Source organism: Mesoplodon bidens (assembly GCF_964165515.1).
Source record: "Mesoplodon bidens genome assembly, chromosome: 4".
Classification (NCBI taxonomy): Eukaryota; Metazoa; Chordata; class Mammalia; order Artiodactyla; family Ziphiidae; genus Mesoplodon; species Mesoplodon bidens.
Genome location: NC_138160.1, coordinates 713071 through 739054, shown reverse-complemented (window position 1 = coordinate 739054; position 25984 = coordinate 713071). Strand labels below are relative to the sequence as shown.

The 25984-nt window shown below is 53.9% G+C and overlaps 1 protein-coding gene across 2 annotated transcripts in view; it reads right to left on the bottom strand.

Moving 5' to 3' along the window:
• The window catches only part of AHRR (aryl hydrocarbon receptor repressor), a 73406-nt gene extending 57659 nt beyond the window's left edge, over positions 1-15747 (bottom strand). Inside the window, exons 1-2 of one of the 2 annotated variants that reach the window (XM_081233192.1) lie at positions 15622-15747; positions 6470-6542 (exon numbers count right to left, since the gene is read on the bottom strand). In XM_081233192.1, coding sequence (XP_081089318.1) covers positions 6470-6531 — 62 coding nt within the window. In that variant the 5' untranslated portion in view covers positions 6532-6542; positions 15622-15747. Of the gene's footprint in view, positions 1-6469; positions 6543-14335; positions 14661-15621 lie in introns of those variants that run through there. The other variant, XM_081233193.1, reaches the window with a different exon arrangement.
• Between the last annotated feature and the right edge of the window lie 10237 nt (positions 15748-25984).

Sequence of the window (25984 nt, the reverse complement as noted above, 5' to 3'; positions counted from 1 at the left end):
AGGTTTAACTTCAAGAGGGGCTGCCAGACTGTCCTCCACAGCGGCTGCGCCACGTCACGCCCCCAGCCACACTCCGCAGCCTCGCCAGCACTTGCTATTTTCCTTTTTTAAAATAAGACCCATTCTCATAGGTGTAAAGCAGTATCTCATTGTGGTTTGATTGGCATTTCCTTAATGACCAGTAAAGTCGAGCATCTTTTCACGTGTTTGTCGGCTATCTCTTTATCTTCTTTGGAGAAATGTCTACTCAAGTCCTTTGCCCATTTTTGAATTGGGGTGTTTGTTTTTCTGTTCTTGAGTTGTAGGAAATCTTTATATATTCAGGATACTAGATCCTTAATAGACATACAATTTGCAACTATTTTCTCCCATTCTCTGGTTATCTTGCCGCTTTCTACTGTTTCTTTTTTATTTTTTTCCCCTCATTGAGGCTCCTACGCCAACATTACTCATGCTGCTAGCCAAAATTTAAAGGGTCAGGAGGCCTGGGGAGACTGAGCAGACCCCGTGTGGACTGGCACTTGACAGCCAGAGGAGAGGCCCACCCAGGAGTGAAAGACACTCGAAGCCGCCCCAGAAAACAAGGTAGCACTGAGGGCAGGCGTGGGGGCCAGAGAAGGGGAGAGGGCGGCCCGGCTCAAATCTCACCTCTGGGTAGACCTGTGGGGAGCAGTCGCCCCTCCCAGCCCACGTGTGCCTGGGATAGGACGAGCCGTGACTGTCCCCAGCCCGCACCCCTGAGGGGCACCTGGGGGGGACACTCGCAACTGAAGAAACAGGTGCTGGAAAAGCTCTAGTCCTTCCAGCTTTCTCAGACCACCTGGCTGCCCCTCCACGCAGCCCCCCTCCAGTTCTGGGCGCCAGAGCAGGAACCTCCCCGCCCCCGCCAGGTGGGTGAGAGGAGCCACGTGGAGGGAAATGCTCTCCTGAGCTGGCCTCTGGCTCAAGCCCAGGGCCACAGGGAGGAAGCTCCGACTCCCCAGGGTGGAGACTCGGCAGGAGGTGAGGGGACAAGGACCACCAGCACGGGAGGCGCCTGGCCACTCGCTGACAGGAGATTTACAAAGGAAGCCCAAAACATAAAACACCTGGGACAAGTCCAACAGAAGACATTCCAGACGCCTAAATGGAGACTATAAAATAGTGCTGAGAAAAACTTAAAGAGACATAAACAAACAGAAAGACACGCCACATACATAGACTGTAAGACTCAATATTGTTAGGATTGTGTTGCTCCCCCACGCTGATCCATGGACTCAATGGAGCCTCAACTGAAATTCCAACAGGACTTTTTACAGAAATGACAAGGAGTCTAGACTTTACGTGGACATGCAGAGGACAGAGAATAGCCAATCCGAGGGCAAAGCTGGAGGCCTTGCCTGACTGACTATAGGCCTCTCTGAAGCTGCAATGTTCCGAATGCTTTGGTATTAGAGAAACGATGGAAACACAGATCAAGGGAACAGAATAGAGAGCCGAGAAACAGACTCACATATTTTTGGTCAATTCATTTGACCCAGATAATGAGGCAATTCAATAGGGAAAGAAAGTCTTTTCAATCAATGGTGCTAATCAACTGGACATCCATGAAAACAAGTAAACATCAGCCCTTACCTCACACAATACCTGAAATTAGCTCAAAATAGATCATAGACCTAAGTCTAAAATGTACCATGAAAGTTTACAAGAAAATACGCGAGAAAATCTTTGAGACTTCAGAGTAGTCCTGGGACTCTTAGGACACACACTAAAAAAAAAAAAAACTTGTGAAAGAAAAAAATGATATATTGATCTTTTTCAAAATTTTTTAGTTGTCTTTGAAAATCACCATTAAGAAAATGAAAAGGGGAGGCATAGATTGGTTTAAAATATTCACAACAAGAGCCTGTATCCAGAATATGTAAAGAAGTTTTACAATTCAACAAGAAGACAAACAGCCCAATAAGAAGATAGGCAAATTATTTAGAAAACTCTTCACCAAAGAAGCTGTATGGACGGCAAATAAGCACCTGAAAGGATATCAACACCATTAGTCACTAGAGAAACACAAATTAAAACCATGGTGAGCTACCACCACAACCCATCAGAGTGGCTGAAACCAAGACTGACACCCCAGGCAACGCTGAGAAAGTAGAGGAATCACACGCTCAGCTGCCAGGAATGTAAACGGTGCAGCTGCTTTGGAAAATGGTCTGGTGGTTTCTTAAAAAGTCAAACCCTCCTCTGCTGTATGTGTGACCCACAATCCCACTCCTAGGTGTTTACCCAAGAGAAATGAAAACATTACATCCAAAGACCCGTATGTAAACATTCACAGCAGCCTTATTTGTGATACCCCAACCTGGGAACCCCCCAAATGTCCACCTGAGATGAATAAACACACGTGGCTCATCCACACAACGGGCACCACTCAGCGTGAGAAGGACATACTCGGCACACACACCACGGAGGACCGACATCATCCTGACAAGGGAGAGAAACCCCACACGGTGTAGGGGCCCATTTATAGAAAATTCCAGGAAATGCAAACCAGCCTACTGGACAGGAGCGCAGGCAAGGTTGCCTGGGACGAGGCTACTGGAGGAGTGACAAGGGCACAAGGAACCTTCGGATGTGACCGGAGTGTCTGTGACCTTGGCTTCGGCCATGCTTCTCGGGTGATTACACATCTCAGAACCAATCAGACTGTGCACCGTAAGTACGCGCAGCTCTGCATGCTTCGGTCACAGCCCAATCGAGACCAAAAATGCAGACGAGGGGGGAGCCCCACTGCTCACACACCTCCGAGCTCAAGGTGCCCATCCGCAGTGCAGGGACCCACCGCTGCGGTCACGCCCCAGCCCTGAGGGCCTGGCAGGGGGCAGGTTCTACCCTGGGGTTCTAGCAGGTTCCACCTCCCGGTTCATGCATCACAGGCTCGCGGCTTTCACGGCCCGTCCACGGAGGATGGGGCCAGACCACAGTCCACAGCCCTCGGCGAGGCGAGGGGGCAGTACTGCAGCTGGCCCGTAGGGCTCACACCCCAGGAGGGGCCGTGGGCCCGGGCACCTGCACATGTGCACACTGACGGCAGCTCCTCTGGCCTTTGTGATACACTCAGACAAGCCGGCATGGCCACGTGCCCCAGAGGGTCCGCAGGCACAGCCAGGGGAGTGTGTTCAAGTTAATCCACTGTCTTTCACTGCCCCTCAAATCACGTCTAAATGCCCAATGCCATTACAAATCGGTGAGGAAAACACTGATTATCGAATAGAAGTATTAGGAAAAACCAGTGGCCACAGGGGAAAAGAGAGAGCTTCAGACCCACACTTCACACCAGGAAACATTCCAAGTGCTCAAAATTTAAATACATATATTAAGGAATCCAAAAAATTTAGAAGAAATCCTGGGGAAATTCTCATAAACTTGAAGCAGGGAAGATCTTTCCAATTGTGACATAAAATTAATTAGCCACAGAAAGTAAAAGATGAATAAATTCAACTTCATAAAAATTAAATGCTTTCTGCACTGCAAAGAACACCACAAGTAAAATAAAAACTGGGGAAAGGTGTGTGAAATACATTTAAGAATTAGTCTCCCCTATGTACAACAAGCTCTTACAAATCAAGAAGCAAAAACATAAACAATACAATAGAAAAATTATCAAAAGTGGTCAACACAGACAGTTCACAGAAAAGGAAATACAGTGGCTGCTAAGCCTCATGTATGAGGAGAACATGCAAATTCACCAAAGTCTGAGGCACACCGTGTGCCCGGCAGGGCATGCCCCCAGTTCCGGCCAGTTTGGCAACACCTACGAAATCACAAATGCCACACTCTTGGCCTGAGCAATCCCACTTGCAAGAATGCATATGCCTGTTGGGTCTGGCCTTGATTTACCTGCTTGCAAGCTAGTAACCTGCTGCTGTTCACGGATCTTGGCAGAAGGCGTGAGCCTCCACGGTCAAAGACAGGAAACTTACTGCTCACAGCATGGCAGGCAGCGCAAACCTCTATATGCATCACTGACCCCAAGTCTGTGAGGGTACAGAAGGGGCCAGGCAGGGGCTGCGGGCACAGGGTTTGTGTCAAAGCCGAGGAATCCACCACTTTCACAGTAAACAGTTAACAAGCCTGCTCGGGCCCGCGAGGGAACGGCCAGCTCACAGCCATGGCGGTGGCCTCTCCAACGACGAGCACGAGTCCAACACCAGGCCCGAAGTCACTCAGCACAGCGGCGCCTGTAAGCCAGTCGGAACGGACGCTGGCGGAGAGCTAGTGACAACAAATCACGGCATGCCCCGCACAGCTGGACAAGGAATCCATGAGGAGCAATGTCGAAGGTGCACGGCCGTGTGTGCGGACGTGGCCCCTTGTGCACAGAGGCAGGGAGCTCCTGTGCTGCACACCGTGTTTGCTGATTTGTGCGTTAATGCTCTCAGGCCCCCAGATCCCAGTGTACACAGCCCCCAGATCCAGGTGTACACAGCCCCCCAGATCCCGGTGTACACAGCCCCCCAGATCCCGGTGTACACAGCCCCCAGATCCCGGTGTACACAGCCCCCCAGATCCCGGTGTAGACAGCCCCCCAGATCCCGGTGTAGACAGCCCCCCAGATCCCGGTGTACACAGCCCCCCAGATCCCGGTGTAGACAGCCCCCCAGATCCCGGTGTACACAGCCCCCCAGATCCCGGTGTACACAGCCCCTCAGATCCCGGTGTACACAGCCCCCCAGATCCCGGTGTACACAGCCCCCCAGATCCCGGTGTAGACAGCCCCCCAGATCCCGGTGTAGACAGCCCCCCAGATCCCGGTGTACACAGCCCCCCAGATCCCGGTGTACACAGCCCCCCAGAGCCCGGTGTACACAGCCCCCCAGAGCCCGGTGTAGACAGCCCCCCAGATCCCGGTGTACACAGCCCCTCAGATCCCAGTGTACACAGCCCCCCAGATCCCGGTGTACACAGCCCCTCAGATCCCGGTGTACACAGCCCCCCAGATCCCGGTGTACACAATCCCCCAGATCCCGGTGTAGACAGCCCCCCAGATCCCGGTGTACACAGTCCCCCAGATCCCGGTGTACACAGCCCCCCAGAGCCCGGTGTACACAGCCCCCCAGATCCCGGTGTACACAGCCCCCCAGAGCCCGGTGTACACAGCCCCCCAGATCCCGGTGTACACAGTCCCCCAGATCCCGGTGTAGACAGCCCCCCAGATCCCGGTGTACACAGCCCCCCAGATCCCGGTGTACACAGCCCCCCAGAGCCCGGTGTACACAGCCCCCCAGAGCCCGGTGTAGACAGCCCCCCAGAGCCCGGTGTACACAGCCCCCCAGAGCCCGGTGTACACAGCCCCCCAGATCCCGGTGTACACAGCTGCCTCTCCAGGTACTTCTTTTCTTATTTAAGGTGACAAATGTTCTCAGCAGAACAAATGAGCTCAGGACATAGGCCCCCCGCACCACCTCCTCCTGGTGCATAGCTCTGCCCCCCGCATCTGCCCCCTCTCACCTGCAGACCAGGCTGAATACTTCCCTCAGCACCCTGGCTCCATCTCAAGGCCCACAGTGGCCACACAAGTGACTCAGGTGACAACCAGTTTCCAAAGTCCAGCCTCACCAGCCTTTGACACCCATCCTTGGGACTGGAGGTGCCCGCATTCCTGTCGACTTCTCATGGGGTCCTGCAGCCCCTGGGGGCCCGGAGGGTGGCCTGGGTCCCAGAAACCCAGATCCCCACATAGACACTACAGCAGGTGCACACACACACACACACGCCCACACCCAGACAGGGCTGTGTTACACACATGAAGCTACATCACACATTCACACATCTGTATTACACACACACAGAGGCTCACACACACATACACACACACACACACACACAGCCCCAGCCACGGTGGACACACCGCAGGACCTGTCCCAGGACAGACGCAGCCCTGGGCTCTGGGAGCCGCTCTCTGCAGACCAGTTCCGTGACTGCAGGCCACCCGCTTCATGGCCCCGAGCCCCACTGGCCAGCCACGGGCAGGTGGGGGATGTGAGCGTGGTGCTGTGCCCCGGGGCTGGCGGGTGCCATACCTGGGGTTCCCTGTCCCCACCCCACTCCGTCTCCCAGACGCCCCAAGCCGAGAGGACGAGCCCTGGTCTCCTTTCGCTTGGGGTGAAGCCCAGAGGCACTGTGGTGCTGCAGCCAAGGATGAGGACGGGGTCTTACCAGGGCGGGGGAGGGGCGCCCTGGGCCAGACCTCAGCGTCCAATCAGGGCTGGGAAGGCGGCCCAGAGTCCCACCTGTGCTCCCGATCACCAAGAGTGTCCCCTGCCCGGCCCGGCCCCCGCTGGCCCTGCGGGTCCCCACACTCTCAGGAAGGCTTGACCGAAACCTCGCCTCACTCACTTTGTTTCTAAAATTCACTTTTTTCAATGAAAACACAAATGCCTCCCCTCCACCAGTAACAGTCAGCAAAACCAGAAGACGGATACTTTACTGTTTCTGAATGGGCTTCCTTCTTTTCCTCCCGGCATACAGGCACTCCCCCGGCGGAATCATCGTCTTGGGCCCTAAGGAAAAAAGGGGTATCAAGTTGGTCACACTGAAGAGACCCCAGTGCCCCCATACCCCCCCAAACCACCAAGGCGGGGGGACCAGCAGCGGAGGCCCGACAGCGCTGGCTGAGCCAGATGCCCGAGGGCATGACCGGCCCGGCGGGGGTGGGGGGCGGAGTGGGGGATGGGCGGTGGGGGTTGGGTGTGTGTGTGTGTGTGAACCATCCCCTCCTCAGCCCAAGGTTGAAGCCGGCTCATGACCTCTCCCCTTCGATGGGCGGCCTTGCGGCCGCCAGCCTAGCCAAAGAACACAGTCCTGTCACCACACTCCTGAGACGAACAGCCCTCTGCTGGGAAAGCTTCTGGCAGGTAAACACCCTGAGGCGCCAGAAAACAGGAGCCACTCTGCAGGGTGTCTGAGAGCAGGATGCGTGGCCGTGGGCACCGAGGACCGTGTGCTGGGTCAGGGTCCCGGGCAGGCAAGCCATCCCAGTGCCGTCTGCGGCCACGCTGCCCCTCCCACTCCTCCCCTACGGCCTGTATTTCTAGGCACACAGGCTTCCTCTTTTCTACTAAAATCTCTCTCCACTCCACAATGCTGGGCTTCCACTTTGGCCACTAACTCACAGCTGCACTGAGCCCAGCTGACCATGCCTGCTGGCCTCCACCAGCAGTGTGGACAGGGACACTGCAGTCGGTGTCTGTGCCCTGAGGCTGGTCAGCTCGCCCATCACCTCAGGGAGTGCATCAGAATCTTAATTTTCCCGTGCAGTGAGGATGTCTGAGCCCTCACAAACATCCTGCAGACCGGTGACCCCTCAACACCAGGCTCTGGGCCAGCTGACCCAGAGAGGAGGTTAGGAGCCCTCCCCTGGCCTCAAGTGGGTACTACCTGCAAGAGGAAGCAGAGTCAAACACTCGATTTCCACCCTGTCCAGAAAGTGCAGTGAAAATACTGGAAACATGTCATGGATCCACTTGAAGTATAAGAAACACACTTTGACTATTGACATCAGTAGGTAAAGTAAATGGATCAAAAAGATACACTAATCAAAAGTACAGCTGGAGTAGCTGTGTGAGTATCAGACAAAGCAGACTTCAGACAAAGGAATATTACCAGGGACAAAGAGGGATATTATAAAAGAATAAAGGGGCTAATTGTCCAAGAAGACATAGCAATCCTAAATGAGAATGCATCACCCACAGCTTCAAAATACAGGAAGCAAAAACTAATAAAACTGAAAAGATAATTCATTAGTAACTTCAACATCCCTCTCTGAGTAATCAATAGAGCAAACAAACAGAAAATCACAAAGGATATAGAATATCCAAACAACAACAGATGTAGACTAATTGAAATATATAGACTACTCCAGCCAACAACAGCAGAATACACATTCTTTGTACATGGAACATTCATCAAGATAGACCATATTCTTGAACTTAGAACGATCCTTAGCAAACTTAAAAGAATAAAAATACAAAGTATGTTCTCTAACAATAATGGAATTAAACTAGAAAGATATATGGAAAATTCCCAACTATTTGGTAAGCAACCCATTTCTAAATAACCATGGGTCAAAGAGAAAGTCTCAAAGAAATTTAGACATATTTTGAACTGAATGAAAATGAAAATACAGCATATCAAACTCTGTGGGATACAGCTGAGCAGTACTTTGATGGACACTGATAACATTAAATGTTTATATTAGAAAAAAATTAAACGTTTCAAATAAGTAATCTAAGCTTCCACTTTAAGTAATTAGAAGAAGAGAAAACAAATCCAAATCAAGCAGAAAGGTGGAAATAGTAAAGAGGAAAAATCAATGAAACTTAAAATGGAAATACAGAAAAATCAACGAAACCAAGAGTTGGTTCTTTGAAAAGATCAACAAAATTGATAAACCTCTTGCCAGACTGATCAAGAAATAGAGAAGATATGAATTACTAATATCATGAATAAAAGAAGGACATCACTACAGATCCCACAGACATTAGAAGGAAAATAAGAGAACACTGCCATGAACTGAGCTGTGTGCCCACCAAATTCATATGTTAAAGCCCTAATCCCCCATTTGACTGTATTGCAGATGGACCTTTAAGGAGGTGATTAAGGAGAAATGAGGTCATATAGGTGGAGCCCTGATCTGATAGAAATGTTGCCCTTATAAGAAGAGGAAGAGAGAGGAGAGCTGTGTCTTCACCGTGTGCAAGCCAAGAAGAGCGCTCTCATCCGAAACCAAATCAGCAGGCACCTTGATCTTGGACTTCCCAGCCTCCAGAACTGTGAGAAATAGGTTTTCATCGTTCTTAGGTGTTGGTTAAGCCACCCAGACTGTGGTAGTTTGTTACGGCAGCCCAAGCAGACTAAAACAAATACTATCCCCACAAATTCAACAATTTAGATGAAATGGACCAATTTCTTGAGTGACATAAACTACCAAGCTCACTCAAGAAAAAACAGATAACCTGTTTAGCCCTGTATTTATTCCAACAACAACAAACAAAAGCAAAAGCCCAGATGGATTCACTGGTAAATTCTACCAATTTAAGGAAGAAATAATACCAATTGTTTGCAGAAAACTAAAAATAAAATTAAAAACTGCCAACTCATTTACAAGCTCAGCATTACCCTGATACCAAAACCAAAGACATTTTGAGAAAATGATGGACAAAAATCCCTCGTGAACATAGGCACAAAAATCTTCAATTAGATATTAGCAAATGGGATCCAACAATATGTAAAGAGCACAACACATCACAAATGGGGTTTGCTCAAGGAATTCAAGCCTGATTCGACATCCAGAAATTGACCAGTATAATTCACTTTATTAATAAATAAAAGAAAAAAAATATATGGTCACCTCAACATACATAAAATGCATTTGACAAAATCCAAATCCATGCATAATAATAAAAAAACCTCTCATCAAACTAGGAATAGAAAGGAACTTAATTAACCTGATAAAGGACATCTACCAAAAAATCCTGTGATGTTAGCTGACATCACACCTAACAGTGAAAGACTGTATACATCCCCAGAGATCATGAATAAGACAAAGATGTCCTCTATCACCATTCCCCTTAATGTTCACAGACAACAGGATGGTACATACAGAAAATTCCAAAATTTGGCTAAGACAAATCTTTTATAACTTATAATAATTGAGTCCAGTAAGGTCACAGGGAAAAAGGACAATATAAAAAGTCAATTGGGCTTCCCTGGTGGCGCAGTGGTTGAGAGTCCGCCTGCCGATGCAGGGGACACGGGTTCGTGCCCCTATCCCGGAAGATCCCACATGCCGCGCAGCGGCTGGGCCCGCGAGCCATGGCCGCGGAGCCTGTGTGTCCGGAGCCTGTGCTCCGCAACGGGAGAGGCCACAGCAGTGAGAGGCCCGCGTACAGCAAAAAAAAAAAAAAAAAAAAAAAAAAAAAAAGTCAATTGTTTATATACACTAGCAATGAACAACTGGAATACACATTTTTCAAAAACCATACTGTTTACAACAGCACCAAAATAAAAATTAAATATTTAGGTATTTCAATAGGTTTAATATGTGTAACTGGGGCCCTAAAGAATAGGAGGGTAATAGAGGTGACAGAAAAAATTTAAGTAATAATAGCAGAAATTTGTCCAAACAATGAAAACTATAAACCTACAGATTCAAGACATCAATGAACCCCAAGCACAAGAAACAGGAAGAAAACTACACCAGGCACATCATAATCAAATGACTCATAACCAGAGATAAATAGAATAATCTTAAAAGCCACCAGAGAAAACAGCATTGGGTACAAAGAAACAAAGATAAGTATGACAGCAGGTGCCTCCTGAGGAACATGGAGACGAGGGGACAGCGGAGCAGCATCTTTAAAGCACTGAAAGAAAAACCTGAGACGAGGATTCTGAACCCTGTGAAAATATCTTTCAAAAAGTAAGGCTAAATGAAGACTTTTTCAGACATAAAAAAGCTGAAAGAATTCATTGCCAACTGACCCACACTATAAGAAATGTGAAAGAGTGTCTTCAGGCCAAAGGAAAATGATACCAGATGGTAACGTGGATCCACAAAATGGAACAGAAAGCACAGGAAGTGGTAACTGCATGGGTAAGAATGCAAGTCCTTCTTACTATCGAACTATCTCTGAAAAATAATTGACTGTTTAAACAACAATGACAACAATATGTTGTGGGGTTTATAACCTACGCAGATGTCAAGGTTTGGCAACCACAGCACGAAGGCCAGTAGTGGGAGGCGGTGGCACCCCACTGGGAAGCGGGGCTGGACCCTTCGAGCATTTCTCTTCTGTAGCGAGCGCAGAGTGAGGGGCTTCTGGTTCCCGTGCATCTCCCGTGTCTTCTTCTTCCTGCTCACCTCTTACGGAGGCTGGGAAGCTCAGCGAAACATCTCCGCCAGCCCAGAGCCTGAACCCCTACATACAGGCAAGCCCTCTCGGCACCCCCTCAGCCCTGAGTACCCTTCCGAGCTCTCCTTCTGCTGTTGTTAATACTTCTTTATATGAATTAAAGTCTCTCCATTCAAACAAAAAATTAAGTAAAAAACATAAAAAGCTGATTTTTAAAGTTCACACGTTTTAGAGAAACATGCTAACACCTGTGAAAGGATGACACGTCAGCGATTGTTTCTGTGTAATCTGTGGAGCAGGGTGGGGTTTACGTGACACTGAATCAGCCAATATTGACAGCTGACCATCTATGATACTCGATGAATAAGTTGGACTCATTATAAACTTCTCTCCACTTTTGTAAAAGACTTGAAATTTTTCATAATAAAAAGGTTTTTAAAAAGCATTGAGGGCTCCCCTGGTGGCACAGTGGTTAAGAATCCGCCTGCTAATGCAGGGGACACGGGTTAGAGCCCTGGTCTGGGAAGATCCCACGTGCCGCAGAGCAACTAAGCCCGTGCGCCACAACCACTGAGCCTGTGCTCTAGGACCCATGAGGCACAGCTACTGAGCTCACGTGCCACAACTACTGAAGCCCATGCACCTAGAGCCCATGCTCTGCAATGAGAGAAGCCACGCGAATGAGAAGTCCACGCAACGCAATGAAGAGTAGCCCCAGCTCACTGCAACTAGAGAAAGCCCGCGTGCAGCAATGAAGACGCAACGCGTCTAAATAAATTAAATAAATAATTTTTTTTTAAAGCATTGAATAAAGAGAAATGTGGCACAAGAATAAACATAATGTGGTCAACTGATTTTCAACAAAGCCATTCAATGGGGAAAGAACAGTCTCTTCACCAAAAGGTGCTGGCACAAATGGACATCCAATACCAAAGAGTGAAGCTGGACCCCTACCTCACACCCTTTACAAAAATTAACCGAAGTTAGTTAAAGACCTAAGTGTAGGAGCTAAAAGAAAACATAGGGCTATATCTTCATGACCTTACATTTGGCAATGGATTCTTAGATATGTCACCAAAAGCACAGGTAAGAAAAGAAAAATGAGATAAATTGAACCCCATCAAAATTTAAAACTTGGGCTTCAAAGGACACTATCAAGAAAGTGAAGAGACAACTCACAGATGGGAGAAAATATTTGCAAATCATATATCGGATAAAGGTCTGGTATACAAACTACATAAAGAACTCTTAAAACTCAACAACAAAAAGACAAACAACCTAATTAAAAATGAGCAAAGGACTTGAATAGACCTTTCTCCCCCCAAAAACGTACAAATGGTTAACAAGCACATGAAAAGATGCTCAACATCAATAGTCACTAAGGAAATGTAAATCAAACCCATAACGAGACACCACTTCATACCCACGACAATGGCCATAATATTTTTTAAAAAAAAAGAAAAAAAAAGGAAAATATCAAGTGTTGGTGAAATTGTGGAGAAACTGGGACCCTTGTGCTGTGCTGGTGGGGATGAAAAATGGCACAGCTCCTGTAGAAAACAGTTTAGTATTTCCTCAAAAAGTTAAACATAGGGTCACTACACGACCCAGCAATTCCACTCCTACGTATATGCCCGAGAGAACTGAAAACATATGTTCAAACAAAATCTGGCACACAAATACTCAGAGCATCATTATTCACAAGAGCCAAAAAGCAGAAACAACCTAAATGCCCATCGACTGATGAATGGATAAACAAAATGTGGTCCATCCATACAGTGGACTATTACTCAGCCATAAGAAGGAACGAAGCTCTGATGCACCCTACAACACAGATGAAGCTTGAAAACATCATGCTATGGGAAAAAGAAGGCAGACACAGAAGGACACATATTGATTGCATTTATATGGAATGTCCAGAACAGGCAAACCCACAGAGACAGAAAGTAGGTGAATGGTTGCCAGGGGCTGGAGGAAAAAAGAATGGGGAGTGACTGCTTAAAGGGTATAGAGTTTCCGTTTGGGATGAAGAAAATGTTTTGGAATTAGAGGTGGTTGGTGCACAACTGTGGCAATACACCCAACAAATACCACTGAACCTTACGTGGTTACATGGTTAATTCTATGCAGTGTGAATTGTACCTCACTAAACACAAAGAACACAAATTTGTATGTAAATATAAATTAAACGTCTGGAGTGGCAGGAGAGAACCGTGCAGCGGGCTAGGAGCGCCTGTGGGGCATTGGGAGAGGAGAGGCAGGCATGGGTGGCAGCTGCGGGGCCCTGGGGGTCAAAAGCTGGTTTTTAAGCTGCTGGGGAGGACGTGGCAGAGGAGACAGGAGAGCTCTGGAGAGATGGGCTGGGGAGGGTGAGCACGGATAGGGCCCCGGTGGCCGCAGGCTGGAGCAGGAACGGGTGGACGGAGGCTTCGGAAGGGTCCAGCCTTCTCGGCTCTCCCTGAGCCACGGCCACCAGGCCTGCACTGCTCTGGGAAGCTGGAACCCGGCAGGCAGGGCATCCCATCTGAGCTGCAAGGGCTTTCAACTCAAGCAGGAGAGGCCGAAGCCGGACCCAGGCCTGGCCCCAGCCTGGGGGGAAACCGGTCAGGGATGCTTCCCCACACACAAGAGGGGCCGGACGCCCCTCAAGATCACAGGTGAGGGGGCTGGCTGACCTGTGCCTCCGCCCCAGGAGGCCCATCCCCAGCACCACCATTCCCTGAGTGAGTCCGAGCTCAGAGCAGGGGTGGTGCGGGCTGGAGGCGACAGGGAAGATGAGCAGGGGCCGGAGGGCAGAGCTGGCCCCTCACTCTCCTCCAGCCAAAACCCCCTCCCCACAGCAGGAGCCGAGACTGGGTCCAGGCTCCCGGATGCGGGCCCTCCCCAGCCGCGCACGTGGCCTGCCAGCTGGCCCACAAGGCCCGTCCTCCCTTGGTGGAAGGGGCCTAAAAACACGGGCTATGGCGAAAAGCACCAGGGCAGATAAACACTCTCCAGGTACCCCTTCGGGGGTGGGGGAGAAATCAAGGGGGCCAGCCGTTGTCCCCTGGAATAGCCGTGGCTTGGGGTCCAGTTCCTGCCAATTCCTGCCCTAGGAATCCTAAATATGGGCTCCATTTTACTAAATACTGTGCACTTTCCTCAAAAAGATGAAGCCCTCATCGGACTGGACCAAACTCCCCACAGAGATGCGCCACTGGGGCAGCACGAGGGCCAGCCCCCCAGCAGCTCTGAGCTGACTGGGTTTCTCAGAGGAATCTGAACTTTCATAAGAACCTTTTATGGTAACAGTCATAGCTGACCATTTCAGAAAATACACGTAAGCAAAAAATAAAATCGTCCCATGCCATGTAGTGGTGCCCTCGGCTCCCGCCCGGCATGTGTGCCCCGTCCACAGGGCCGCACGGCTCTGGGACTGAACCGAGAGGGAAACAACGCACGCGGTCGGAGTCCAGACTGCCCGGTGTCCACCTGGAAGTCATCATCCGTAAACAGGCAGCCTGCAGCCACGGCTGCTGGAGGTAGCACAGCCCCCGTCAGGGCCACACTGCCCACCGGCTGCTCAGCTGCCCACGAGCGGGTCCTGAGGCCTCCACTGGGATTGGGCGTGGGCCCAGGAGGCTGCAGAAGGCAGGCTCTAGGCCCTGATGGCGGACGCTGGGTGTAGGCCAGCCGGTCAGAAGCCCGCCTCTGCCAGAGGGCCCCTGGAGAGTGTCCTGGGTGGGCTGGGCTGCTGACCAGGCCGGGAGAAGTCCAGTTCACCACTGTTGAGTGCCCAGAGCAAGGGGGCAGATGCCCAGGGCACACACTCGCGCAGGCCCTCTGCGCCCGGCCCCTCGAGGACCGGAGCCTGTGGCTGGTCACACAGAGGCCCCGCGTGAGTCACAGGGCGGCCACAGCTGGAGACCCACTGGATGCTTCCAAGGGGGGCTGACGCCTCCGGCCCCAGCCCTTCAGACCAACCAGGAAGCAGACGAGGAACCCAAGGGCAAACTGCCCAAGGCCTCTGACCTCTGACCCTGGCTAGTCACCTACCCTGTGGGCAGCCCCCTCCCCAAGGGGGGTTGTCACAGCAGCAACACCGGGTCCCTGAAGTGTTGAGGGCCTGTGCCTCTCACAAAGTATCCACAATCTGGGATTTTCCGCCTCTCAAAATAAGGCTTTAGGGAAAAAAACTTTCTTGGTGCCACTAACTGAAACCCAGTGAATTCCTGGAACACGCGCCTTCCGCCCTTCCAGAGTGTGTGAACCAAGGCTGGCGCTCCTAGCCCCGAAGGAGGGGGCTGAGCTGTGACCCCCAGCTCCGGGACCCCCCGGCTGGGGGCCTCCCCTCACCAGCTGCCCTGGAGAGGGCTCGGGAGTCCAATTCAAAGTCCCCCCCACGCCCCCCAGCATCTGCCCCAAACAGTTCCGAAGGAAACTGGGCCAAGAGCAAAGGGCAATTAGGCCAGCTCCCCCAGCGCGGGGGTCGGACGCTCCCAGGCTGGGAAACTGAGGGACCGCAAGCAGTGAAAGTGGACTGGCTTTCCTCAAAAGCCCTGTTTTTAGTTTTAGGTGAGAAGCTGCCCGTTGGACCCCAGGGGCTGGCGACGTGAGGATGGGGTGAGTGGGGTTGGAGGGGAGAGGGGGATGGGGGGGCCGAGGGTGCGGGGGCCTTGGGAAGATGGCCCTGCGCTAGGGTCTCCCTCGCGGAGTTGGACCTGCGGAGCACGTCCAGCGCACTTACCCGGCCGGCGGGGCGCGGAGGCTCAAGCGCGCCCGCGGGAGGTGTCCGCGGGGACAGGGAGCTGTGGCTGCGCGGCTGCCGGCGCTCGCATCTCGGGGACCAGGCGGCGGCTGTGGCCGCGGAAGGACAGCCCCACCCCGGCACGCGAGCCGCCCCGCCCCGGAGACGACCGAGCCCGGGAGGCGGCAGGGGGCGCGCGCGCGCATCTCCGCCCGGCCAATGGTCCCCGGGTCTGTGTGCACCACCGTGGGGTCCTGCCCTGCGCCCCTCGCGTCCCCGTGGTCCCCGGGATCTCTGTGCGCCACGGTGGGGTCCCGCCCTGCGCCCCCCCCGTCCCCGTGGTCCTCCGGATCTGTGTGCGCCACGGTGGGGTCGCGCTCTGCGCCTCTCGTGTCCTCGTGGTCTACCCAAGGGTCTGTCGGCTCCAGGGTGCCTGTGCCCCTCGAGGCCCCCGTGCTCCCCGCGGGAGCCCCCAGACCCTCTGTTCCTCGCCCACAGTCGCGCGCCCCCTTCCACCTGCGCCCGCGGAGGCCGAGCGCGCACCTGCCCGCGGGGCGGATGTGCGGGGCCCAGACTCCCCTAGCAGCTGGGTCCCGGCGCCCGGATCCAAATGTGTAATGTGAGCGTAGCGTGTCCTGCTCCGCCTGCTCCAATTAGGTTGTTGCTAAAATCAAAGGGTTTTACAGTTTAAAAATATTAATGTAATACTTTTAACCCTGCACCTTCCTGGAGCCGCAGGGCAGCTCGTGGAAGTCTCTTCCCGACATTTCTGGTTCGAAGGAGCCAGGCCTCCAGTGGGGCTTTTTCCACCCCTCTGGCTGCTCCTTCCCCCTCCTCCACGCGGACCATCCGGCCCCTCCCCTCCTCCGTCCAGGAGGACACGTCCAGACTTTGAAAGCTCCCCTTCCCCCGCTGGGCTCGGACTGTGCGTCTGGTCCCGGAGCGCCCCGGGACACGCCCTGAGCCTGGCCTCACGTCCTGGGCTTTCTGCCCCGAGGCCCGAGGGGCGCCCCCGGAAACCTCGCCCAAATGCTGCCACCATCCTTGCCCCGGGGGGGGGGCTTGTGTTGCCCCCTCATGTCCAGTCCCTTTGCGGTCCCCAGGCAACCCCTCAGCACCAACCATGTCCCCACCCAAGCCCCACCGACCTCTGCCGCCGCTGCCAGCCCCGTGGGGTCTCCAGCGCTCGCTCGCACCCCACGGTCAGTCACAGCCAAGGGAGTCATTCCTGGCACCTGCCCGGCTCTGAGCAAAATCCTGCCCCCATCCAAGCCCCAGCTACCTTCCCCAGCCTCACAGACCAGCGTGTATGCCTCAGGACCTTTGCACTTGCTCCCACTCTGAGAAGGCTCTTTTCCAGATACTCGCAGGGCTAGCTCTCTGATCCTGTGTCCTCAGAGAGGATATCCACCTCAGTCAAAGGCCACCGCTGTCCATCTCTCCCTGCTCTGCCTTTTGTTGGGCATATTCCTGCCTGAAATTACAGCAGGTGTTTCTTTGCTCCTGTGTCTAACAGGTAAACTCACCAGGTCTGTTCACCTCTATCCGAGGAAGAGCAGGGCATCTACTGCAGAACAGGGGCTCAAAAGTGTCAGCTGAGTGAATGGTCTTATACTATTTTTTGACCTGGAACAACATGCAGCTGTATTGCTGTATTTTTTAAGTAGTTAAAATCAGCAGTTGCACCTTGATCCAATTTTTGTAAAGTGCATTATGCACAGAAAAAAATCTGAGTGAATAACTCAGGTTATAGGTGAACTTTAATTTTTTACTTTTTAAAAATTTCCACCATTCCTGACCATTTTGCAAGAAACATGGAGTGCTTTTGTACCATTTTTGTAGTTTTTTTTTCTTTTTGCTAAAAAGAATAAGTGAGCATGTGTATGACGTTGGGAGGGCATATCTTGGAGTGGCAGAGGTAAGGTGGGTCCACCCTGTCAAGTCCAGGCCTGTAAGGGAACCCTCAGACCCAGGAATATGGGCAGAGACACCTGGGTGGGTGCCCCGAGGATTTGCAGCTTTGTAGTCAGAGCCTGCATCCCCTGCATGGGAAGACAGAGCCTACGTGTCTCAGGGAACCCCTTCTAGCCTGTTGTCTAGGCATCAGTCACCTCCACCCACCCAATCCCCTCGGGAACAGCCTGAGCAAGATGCCTCTTTGCTTCTTGCTGCCACTTCCCGGGGCAGGACAAGGGCAGGTGAGGCTGCGCAGCCTGAGGTGCAGGAGCAACCAGTGTCCACTCCCTCTCCTCCCCTCCAACCCACCTTGGCTGTGCCTGTCCCCAAAGCCTGTAGTCTCTGTAGACCCGGGGGCAGTCACTGGGATTGGACACGAAAAGGATGACCCTTGCCAGGGAGGTGCCACCTGTGAAGTCCCAGGAATTCAGGGTGAGCCCCCTTTGTGGGAGACCTTGGGCGTTGTTCCCACCAGAACGCGGGTGACGCCAGGCCCCCCAGGCAGCATTCCCACAAGGTCAGCCGGACACAACTTCCCTCTGAACTTCCTGTTCACACAGGTCCTGCAGACACACAACAGTTTGCAGAGTACGTCTGGGCGTCCCCTATTTTCTTCTCCACCGTGACCACTCTGACCCAGCCCCGCACCGCAGTGTTTCCCCTCTGGGGCTGCAGCTCGGGAGGCCTTCTCAGAACTCCCCTCCTCTCTGCACTCGGGACCTCCAACTGCAAGTAGGCTCCGTGTTGCTGCGTCCTGCCACACCGCCCAAACTTCTGACCAGCTGGGGACAAATTCCTCTTTCCTGGATCATTTGTCCTCCCAGGGTGGGAGGGTGGCCGACACCTGGCAGGAAAGAGAGCTTGGAAAAGAGGCAACGCCCAAGGTGCCCCCGGCCCTCACTGCCCACCCTGTGTCTCCACGTCTGTGTCTCAGATGTGGCCATCCTGGGAGCTCAGGGATGTGCCCGCTGCATGAGCTTGACTGCCATCTGGCTCTGCCCGCCTGTCCCCTCCGTCCTCCTCCACACCGTCCCCCCCAGGACACGCCAGCCGAGGGCTGTGCTGTCACCCTGCAGGTGCCTAGCGCAGGTGTCAGGCCGCACGGTCCCCGGGGGGACAGCTGTGTTGCTCGGGCAGTCCTTGTTCAGGTCTGTGCTTTCTCTCCCCCACCGCACTTCGCCTGGAGGGCAGAGAAAGATCTGGAGCATTTTGTCAAGAGCCGCCGCTGCCCTTGTCTCTGTGGGCCGTCCCTTGAGGGCCCCTCCCGTGTGTGCACAGCCAGGCAGGGCTTCCCACTCCTGGGAAGGCTGCCATCATACAAGGTCTGTCAGCTTGGGGAGCCCGCCTGGCCTGCAGCAGGGTGGCGGCAGGGAGGTGCAGGACGAGGCCGCCAGGTGAGGGTGGCCGACATGTACCTGCACCCTTGAATCTGCAGGAGTGTCCGTGGGAGGCCCAGGGTTCCTGACTGCAGGTGGAGAGGGGCCCAGTAGCAGGGGCTCCGGGTGCCTCCCCAGAGGCTCACTCCCAGGACACCCCAGGACAGAGGCCCCAGGAAAGGGCAGGGGCCACCCAGTGGATACCTGTCCAGAAGGCCCAGATGTGGCTGGGGGTCCAGAACTGCCTTAGAGCCAGGTGGTGCCTGGGACGCGGGCAGAGAGTGAACCAGGAGCTCTGCTGGCACAGGGACATTTGAGTCAATGAATGCGATTCAGGGGTTGTTCCCGAACACCAGAGACGTTGCTTGTGGTGGCTGGCAACGGTTGTAGATGAAGTGGGAGAAGGTGAGGTGCCTCAGGGGATGGGCAGAGCCAGGGTCCCCACCCGGTCTGAGCCCACCCTCACCTCCACCTCCCAGCACCCTTGCCTGGTGCCAGCAGTCACCCTGAGGCCCCTGCAGACCCCAGGCCGGCCACACGGCCCCCTGCTCCCGACATCCCCTCCTCTGGGGCTCCTGTCAGCAGAAAACAAGGAGCGGTGGGCAGGTCCCACCCCTCAGCAGACCCTTAGGGTCTCAGCCAACTCGAGGGTCCAGTGGGAAACCAGCGGCCTGCACATTCACTGCTCATGCGGCACAGAGCACGGGAAGGACAGTGCCCTCCTTCCAGGGAAGCAGCTGGCCCTGGGAGCTGTGGCCTGGCAGGGGAGCTTGGCATGGCCTGGGGGCACCCATGTGCTGAAGCTGAGCTACCTTCAGGGTCAGGATCCACAGGACCCCGTGCTTGTGAAGCGGGTGCAGCGAAGACCCTCCAGGCTCCGCCCTCTCCTCTGCCTGCTCCTGGGGCTTCGCAGGTGCTGTCCTTCTGACTGGAACACTCTTCCCTGAATATCTGTCTTGTCATTTCCTTCAGCTTAAGGCAGAGGCCACCCCTACCGTCCCTGGCTATCTGACATTTGGGTTTATTGGGGAGGGGGGGGATGCAGGAACTTTCATCTCTAACCCTAACCTGCTACAGCCTCACAGCCCAGAACCAGCCATTGTGGGGGCAGAAGGGAGGAAGGAGAAAGAGGGGGAGGGGGAGGGGAGGGGAAGGAGGGGAGGGGAGGGGGAGGGGAGGGGAGGAGAGGGGGAGGGGAGGAGAGAGGGAGGGAGGGGGAGGGGAGGGAGGGGAGGGAGAGGGGGAGGGGGAGGGGAGAGGAGGGGGGAGGGGAGGGAGGGGGAGGGGAGGGGAGGAGAGGGAGGGGAGGGGAGGAGAGGGAGGGGAGGAGAGGGGGAGGGGGAGGGGAAGGGAGGGGGAGGGGAGGAGAGGGGGGAGGGGAGGAGAGGGAGGGGAGGAGAGGGGGAGGGGGAGGGAGGGAGGGGGAAGGGAGGGGAAGGGAGGGGAAGGGGGAGGGGAGGAGGGGAGGGAGGAGGAGGGGACGGGAGGGGGAGGGGAGGGGAGGGAGGAGGCCAACTTACTACAGTTATTTCCTTTGTTGCACAACCACGGCCCCCACTGAACAATGACTCACTTGCCCGGTTTTCTTTGAACCTGCCTTGTCCTCCACATCCTTTGGTGGCCCCGTGGAATGGGCCTTCCGCAGGCTCTATGAGTCAGTCTGTCTCAGTCCCCCACCCCACCTGCATGGCCCGTCCAGGCACTGCCCACTCAGCACCCTGGCCTCCTCTAGGGTGACTCCCTCTGTGTTGCTGGCGCACTTTCTCCAAGAACTTCCCAGTTAACGGAACATGGGAGGAACGCTTCTCAGAAACTGTCTCCTGTTCAGCTGACCACAGCTCCACCAAGGACTTGCGGGTGGAACCCACTTTGCCTGCTGCGTCTGAGGTCCACCCCAGCTCACCTGTGCTTCCTCCTTGTCCTAGGCTCCGGTGGTCCTTCATGCACCCTGTCCTCCAAACCTCACCTCACCAACGTTAGCTCTGGAAAAGGTCCTTTTCAGTTTTGAATTTTTATTCCTTACAGTTTTTATTCTTTAACTTTTTCCCTTCCAGATATTCTATCTTTAATTTCTGAGTTATTTCCATTCTGTATTATTTCTTTTTTATAGAGTTGGTTCTTTTTTAATGGACGCCTTGTCTTTGGTCACCTCTGAGATACTGGCTGTAGATGACAGGGCTTCTGAGATGTTCCTTCTAGTCTCTGCTTTGCCCCTTTTACAAATGTCAGGTGAACTTTCCTGGGCTTCATACAAGAGGGAGGCACTGCCCTAAATTGACAGAGTGGTGGGCTTGTTGGGCAGTGGGTACCTGTGGGCACGATCTCAGGTGGTGGGTTTCCCTGACCTCCTGCTCTGGGGTGAGGCGGCTTGCCATGCAGGGGCCCTCAGCTCTCCTCCACCCCCCCGTGTAGGGTCCTCCCCGCCGTGTAGGGTCCTCCCCCTCCCGTGTAGGGTCCTCCCCGACCCCCGTGTAGGGTCCTCCCCCCCCCGTGTAGGGTCCTCCCCCCCATGTAGGGTCCCCCCCCTCCCCGTGTAGGGTCCCCCCCCCCCGTGTAGGGTCCTCCCCAACCTCTTTTGCTGCCACTGCTCTCCTGAGCCTTCCCTGGCTCTTAGGGGACTGTCAGCTTTGCCCTGGAATTTGCCCTTTCTGGGTCTTGGGGGCAGGTATTTCCCTCTCTGGTTCTTTGCACTGTTTGAAGGCAATTTCAGTGGGACCTTTGCCATCTTAAAACTTCCCTGAATTGTTGGCAGCTAGTTTGAACCTATATGAACAAGGTGAGGCCCAGCGCAGCTGGTGTGGAGTGTCATCTGGTGGGAAGAGTGGGTGGGTCAGATGCGGCCCCTGATCTCCCCACCTCTGCATGAATAGGGCGAGGACCAGGGCACCCTTTGTCCGAATCCCAGCCTAACCACCACTTACCATGTAACCTCGGCCAACTTATGGGCCCCTCTGAGCCTTCACTGTTTTATCTATAAACCGGGTAAGTATAGGCCAATGGAGCAGAACAGAGAGCACAGAAATAAACCCGCACACATACGGTCAGTGATGTTTGACAAGGTGCCAAGATCGTTCAATGGGGAAAGGACAGTCTTTCCAACAAATGGTGGGGAAATGGACATCCACTTGGAAAAGAATGAAGTTGGACCCGTACCTAACACCATATACAAAAGTTACCTCGAAAGGGATCAAGACCTAAAGTAGAGATAAAACTCTTAGAAGAAAACATAGGGGAAAAGCTTCATGGCTGAATCTGGCAAAGCTTTCTTGCATATAACACCAAAAGCACAGGCAAGAAAAGAAAATAAGATAAATTAAAGTACATCAAAATTTAAAACCTTTGTGCATCAAAGGACACTATCAATAAAGTGAAAAGGCAACCTATCATAGGAGAAAGTATTACAAATCATGTATCTGATATGGGATTAATATCCAAAACATATATACAGATCCTACAACTCAACAATTAAAGACGAACAACCAATTTAAAAATGGGCAAAGGATGCAAATAGACATTTCTCCAAAGACACAGGAATGGCCAATAAACACATGAAAAGATGCTCAACATCACTGATCATTAAGGAAATGCAAATAAAAACCATGAGGTACCACCTCACACCTGTTAGGATGGCTACTGTCAAAACATAACAAATGTTGGCAAGGATGTGGAAAAATAGGGATCCTTCCTTACACACGGTTGGTGGGAATGTAAAATGGTGCAGCCACTGTGGAAAACGGTATGCAAGTTCCTCAAAAAATTAGGCATAGAGCTACCATATAATCCACTACTTCTGGGGATAGAACTGAAAGAACTGAAGGCAGGGTCTCGAGGAGATGTGCGTCCACCCGTGTTCACAGCGGCACATTCACAATAGCCAAGAGGTGGAGGCGCCCGAGTGTCCATCAGCAGATGAAGGGTAAACACGAGGCGGTCCATTCACACAGCGGAGCATTATCCAGCCTTAGAAAGGAAGGAAATCCCGACCCAGGCTTCCAGCATGGACGGACCTTGAGGACGTGACGCTCAGTGAGATACACCGGTCACAGAAGGACAGATCCTGTAGGATCCCACTCACGTGAGGGACCCAGAGGAGCCAGATTCCTGGAGACAGAGGAGGACGGTGGGGCCGGGCCCGGGGGAGGGGGAGGGGGAGGGGTGTTTATGGGGACAGTTTCAGTTTTACAGGATGAAGAGCTACAGAGATGGACGGTGGTGATCGTTGCTAACATTGTCAGTGCACTTAATACCAGTGAACTGTACACTTAAAACTGGTTAAAATGTTAAATTTTATGTTACGTATATTTTAACACATGTACAACAGGTAAGAATCTCCACCTTTACCCATTTTCCCACCAGGCACGTACACTCCCAATCTCAGGGGCAGACCTGGAGTCATAGGCTGGCTTCCTGGAGCCTCTAGTCTGGACACCGATCACTCACATGCATCCTCGCACACTCACGTGCTCTCAAATGGAGCCACACGGTGAACTCCGAGCTGGCCTGGGCCCACTTCCGTCAGGTGGTGTGAGGCGAGGAGGGCACACGGTGCCCCAGCCCCTCTGGTCCTCGAGTTCCAGGGCAGCAGGGCGGCCCCTGTGGGTTGGGGGCCGTGGTCAGACGAATTCAGGGACAGGAAGAGGACCCAGTGGGGACTCCACGGGGACTGACTCAGCCACACTGCAGAGAGTGTGCATCTGTATCAGCTCTGGCTGCAGCCCCCGACCCTCCACAGGTGAGGGGTGACAGCCCCCACCTACGCCCTGGACCTCCCACCTGGTCCTCCCTTGACCAGGCTCACCTGGACTGGGAAGGTGACTCTCCCAGCTGGCTGAGGTGGCTAGTGGTGACCACAGGTAGTCCATCCTACCTGTCCTGGACTATCTCCCTCTTCATGAAGCACCGACTTTGAACCTGGGCCAGAATTCCGGTGTCTCAAGCACATGCTTCATGTCCCCAGAAGTCAAACGGGGAGCTGGGTCATCAGCACACGGCGCACGTGGAGGGACGGAGCGTGAGAGCAGGCGGCCAGGGCGGAGCGCCGGGTGCAGACGAACGGGCACCACGGGCAGCAGCCTCCCTGTGAGCCTCCCCGAGCCCAGGCCGGCTTCCCGGGCAGTACTTCCCCTGCCCCATCCCCGAGCCCCGACTCCCAGGGGGCGGGGCACGGTCTAAGAATGGAGCACCCTGCTGAAGGAAAAGCCACAGATGTGTCGCCACCCTCACTTGACCCCCACTCCCTCTGGTTTCTCTGTTGCTTCTGTAAGTTCCACGCTGGCTGTCCCTCGAGGTCACCCCTCTGGATCCAGATGAAGCACCAGGGTCAGGCATCCCTGCAGGCGGGGCAGCACTGCCCCCGTGTGGCCGACTGGCGCCAGACCAATCAGGTGCAGCCTTGGCGGAAAGGAGTCATCTTGCTGCACGCCCGCCTGGGCAGGGGCTTGGGGCTCGGGACGGAACCCCCAAACCTTAAGCCCGTCTGCTGCTCATGCCTTCCAGGGACGCAGCCACGTCCCCACCCACTCCTCAACGTGCGTCCACTGGCTCAGGCCACAGACGCCACTGAGGGTCTGTGCACAGTGTGTATCTGCACAACTGTATTTGTACCACACATCTGTATCTCCACCACACACCTGACTGTACCCGTGTACCACCCACCTCTATCTGTACCACACACCCGAGTACGTCCGTGCCTCTGACCCGAGTACGTCTGTACCACCCACCCAAGTATATTTGTACCCCACACAATCAGACTTTCTCTACATTCTGCATCTCCCCTTCCCCTCACTTCCCTGAATCAAGGAAGGCACCTAATCACACATGCACCATTCCCTGCCCAAGGCTGACATGCAGCGTGAGAGCAGGCCTCGCAGGCTCTGCTCTGTCAGGCCCCCAGTGATCCTCGGAAATTAAACTGTGTACTGGGCAGGTTCCTCACTGAAGCCATGAATTGCCGTTGCCTGAGACCAGCTTGAGGGGTTCCAGCTTCCTGGGAATCCGGGATGAACCCAGAGCCCAAGGTGCCACAGGTGCAGGATGGGGGAAGAGGTGGACAGCAAAGCCAGCATGTGGAGGGCGGGGTTCCCACGTCACAGGGGGACAGAGTCCACAGAGGCTGGACGCCTGCTGCCCTCACTCTGAGCTTGGGGTGTTTGCAGGCCAGAGCTCAAGGGACAGGTGAGCACAGTGCCTCCCAGGGGGAGGAGGGGCCCCGCCGTCCATGCCTCCCTCTGAAGGGGAACCTGTGGGGGAGAAGGGGCCCCCACTACGCACACCTCTGTCTAACGGGGGACAGGGAGACAGGCTAAGGGGCGGTTTGGGCTGAGGCAGTGAGGCACCAGCTGCAAGAGTCCACCTGAGCACCTGGAGGTCCCAGGCCTCAGAGTCAGGAACGTGGGGACTGACCTCACTGGAGTACAACTGGGGATCGTGGGCTGGCGTCCTCAGCAGTGTGCTGAAGTACAGAGAGGCACCCGAATGGAAAGGCGTGGAGACCCTCAGAGACCCCCTCGGACCCTCCTCCATGAGCTCACAAGGCCAGTCTGAGCCACACAGATTCTTTACCTCAACCCCACGTAGTGTGGTCAGTGACATTCCTTGTAATCAGACACCACAGATAAGAAACCCACAGCCCCGGGCTTCCCTGGTGGCGCAGTGGTTGGGAGTCCGCCTGCCGATGCAGGGGACACGGGTTCGTGCCCCGGTCCGGGAAGATCCCACATGCCACAGAGTGGCTGGGCCTGTGAGCCATGGCCGCTGGGCCTGCGCGTCCAGAGCCTGTGCTCCGCAACGGGAGAGGCCACAGCAGTGAGAGGCCCGCGTACCGCAAAAAAAAAACAAAAAAACCCCACAGCCCCGAGGCTCCATCCCCAAGCAGCACAGGTCCCCCAAAACAGACCCCACGGATACCCAATTTCTGATGCCCCAGACCTATTTATAGATCACTGACACCCACCCAGAATCCCAACATCCTCAAAGCCCCCACCCCAAGTCCTGGTTTGGGGAAGCACACGTAAAGGGTGAGGGGACAGAAA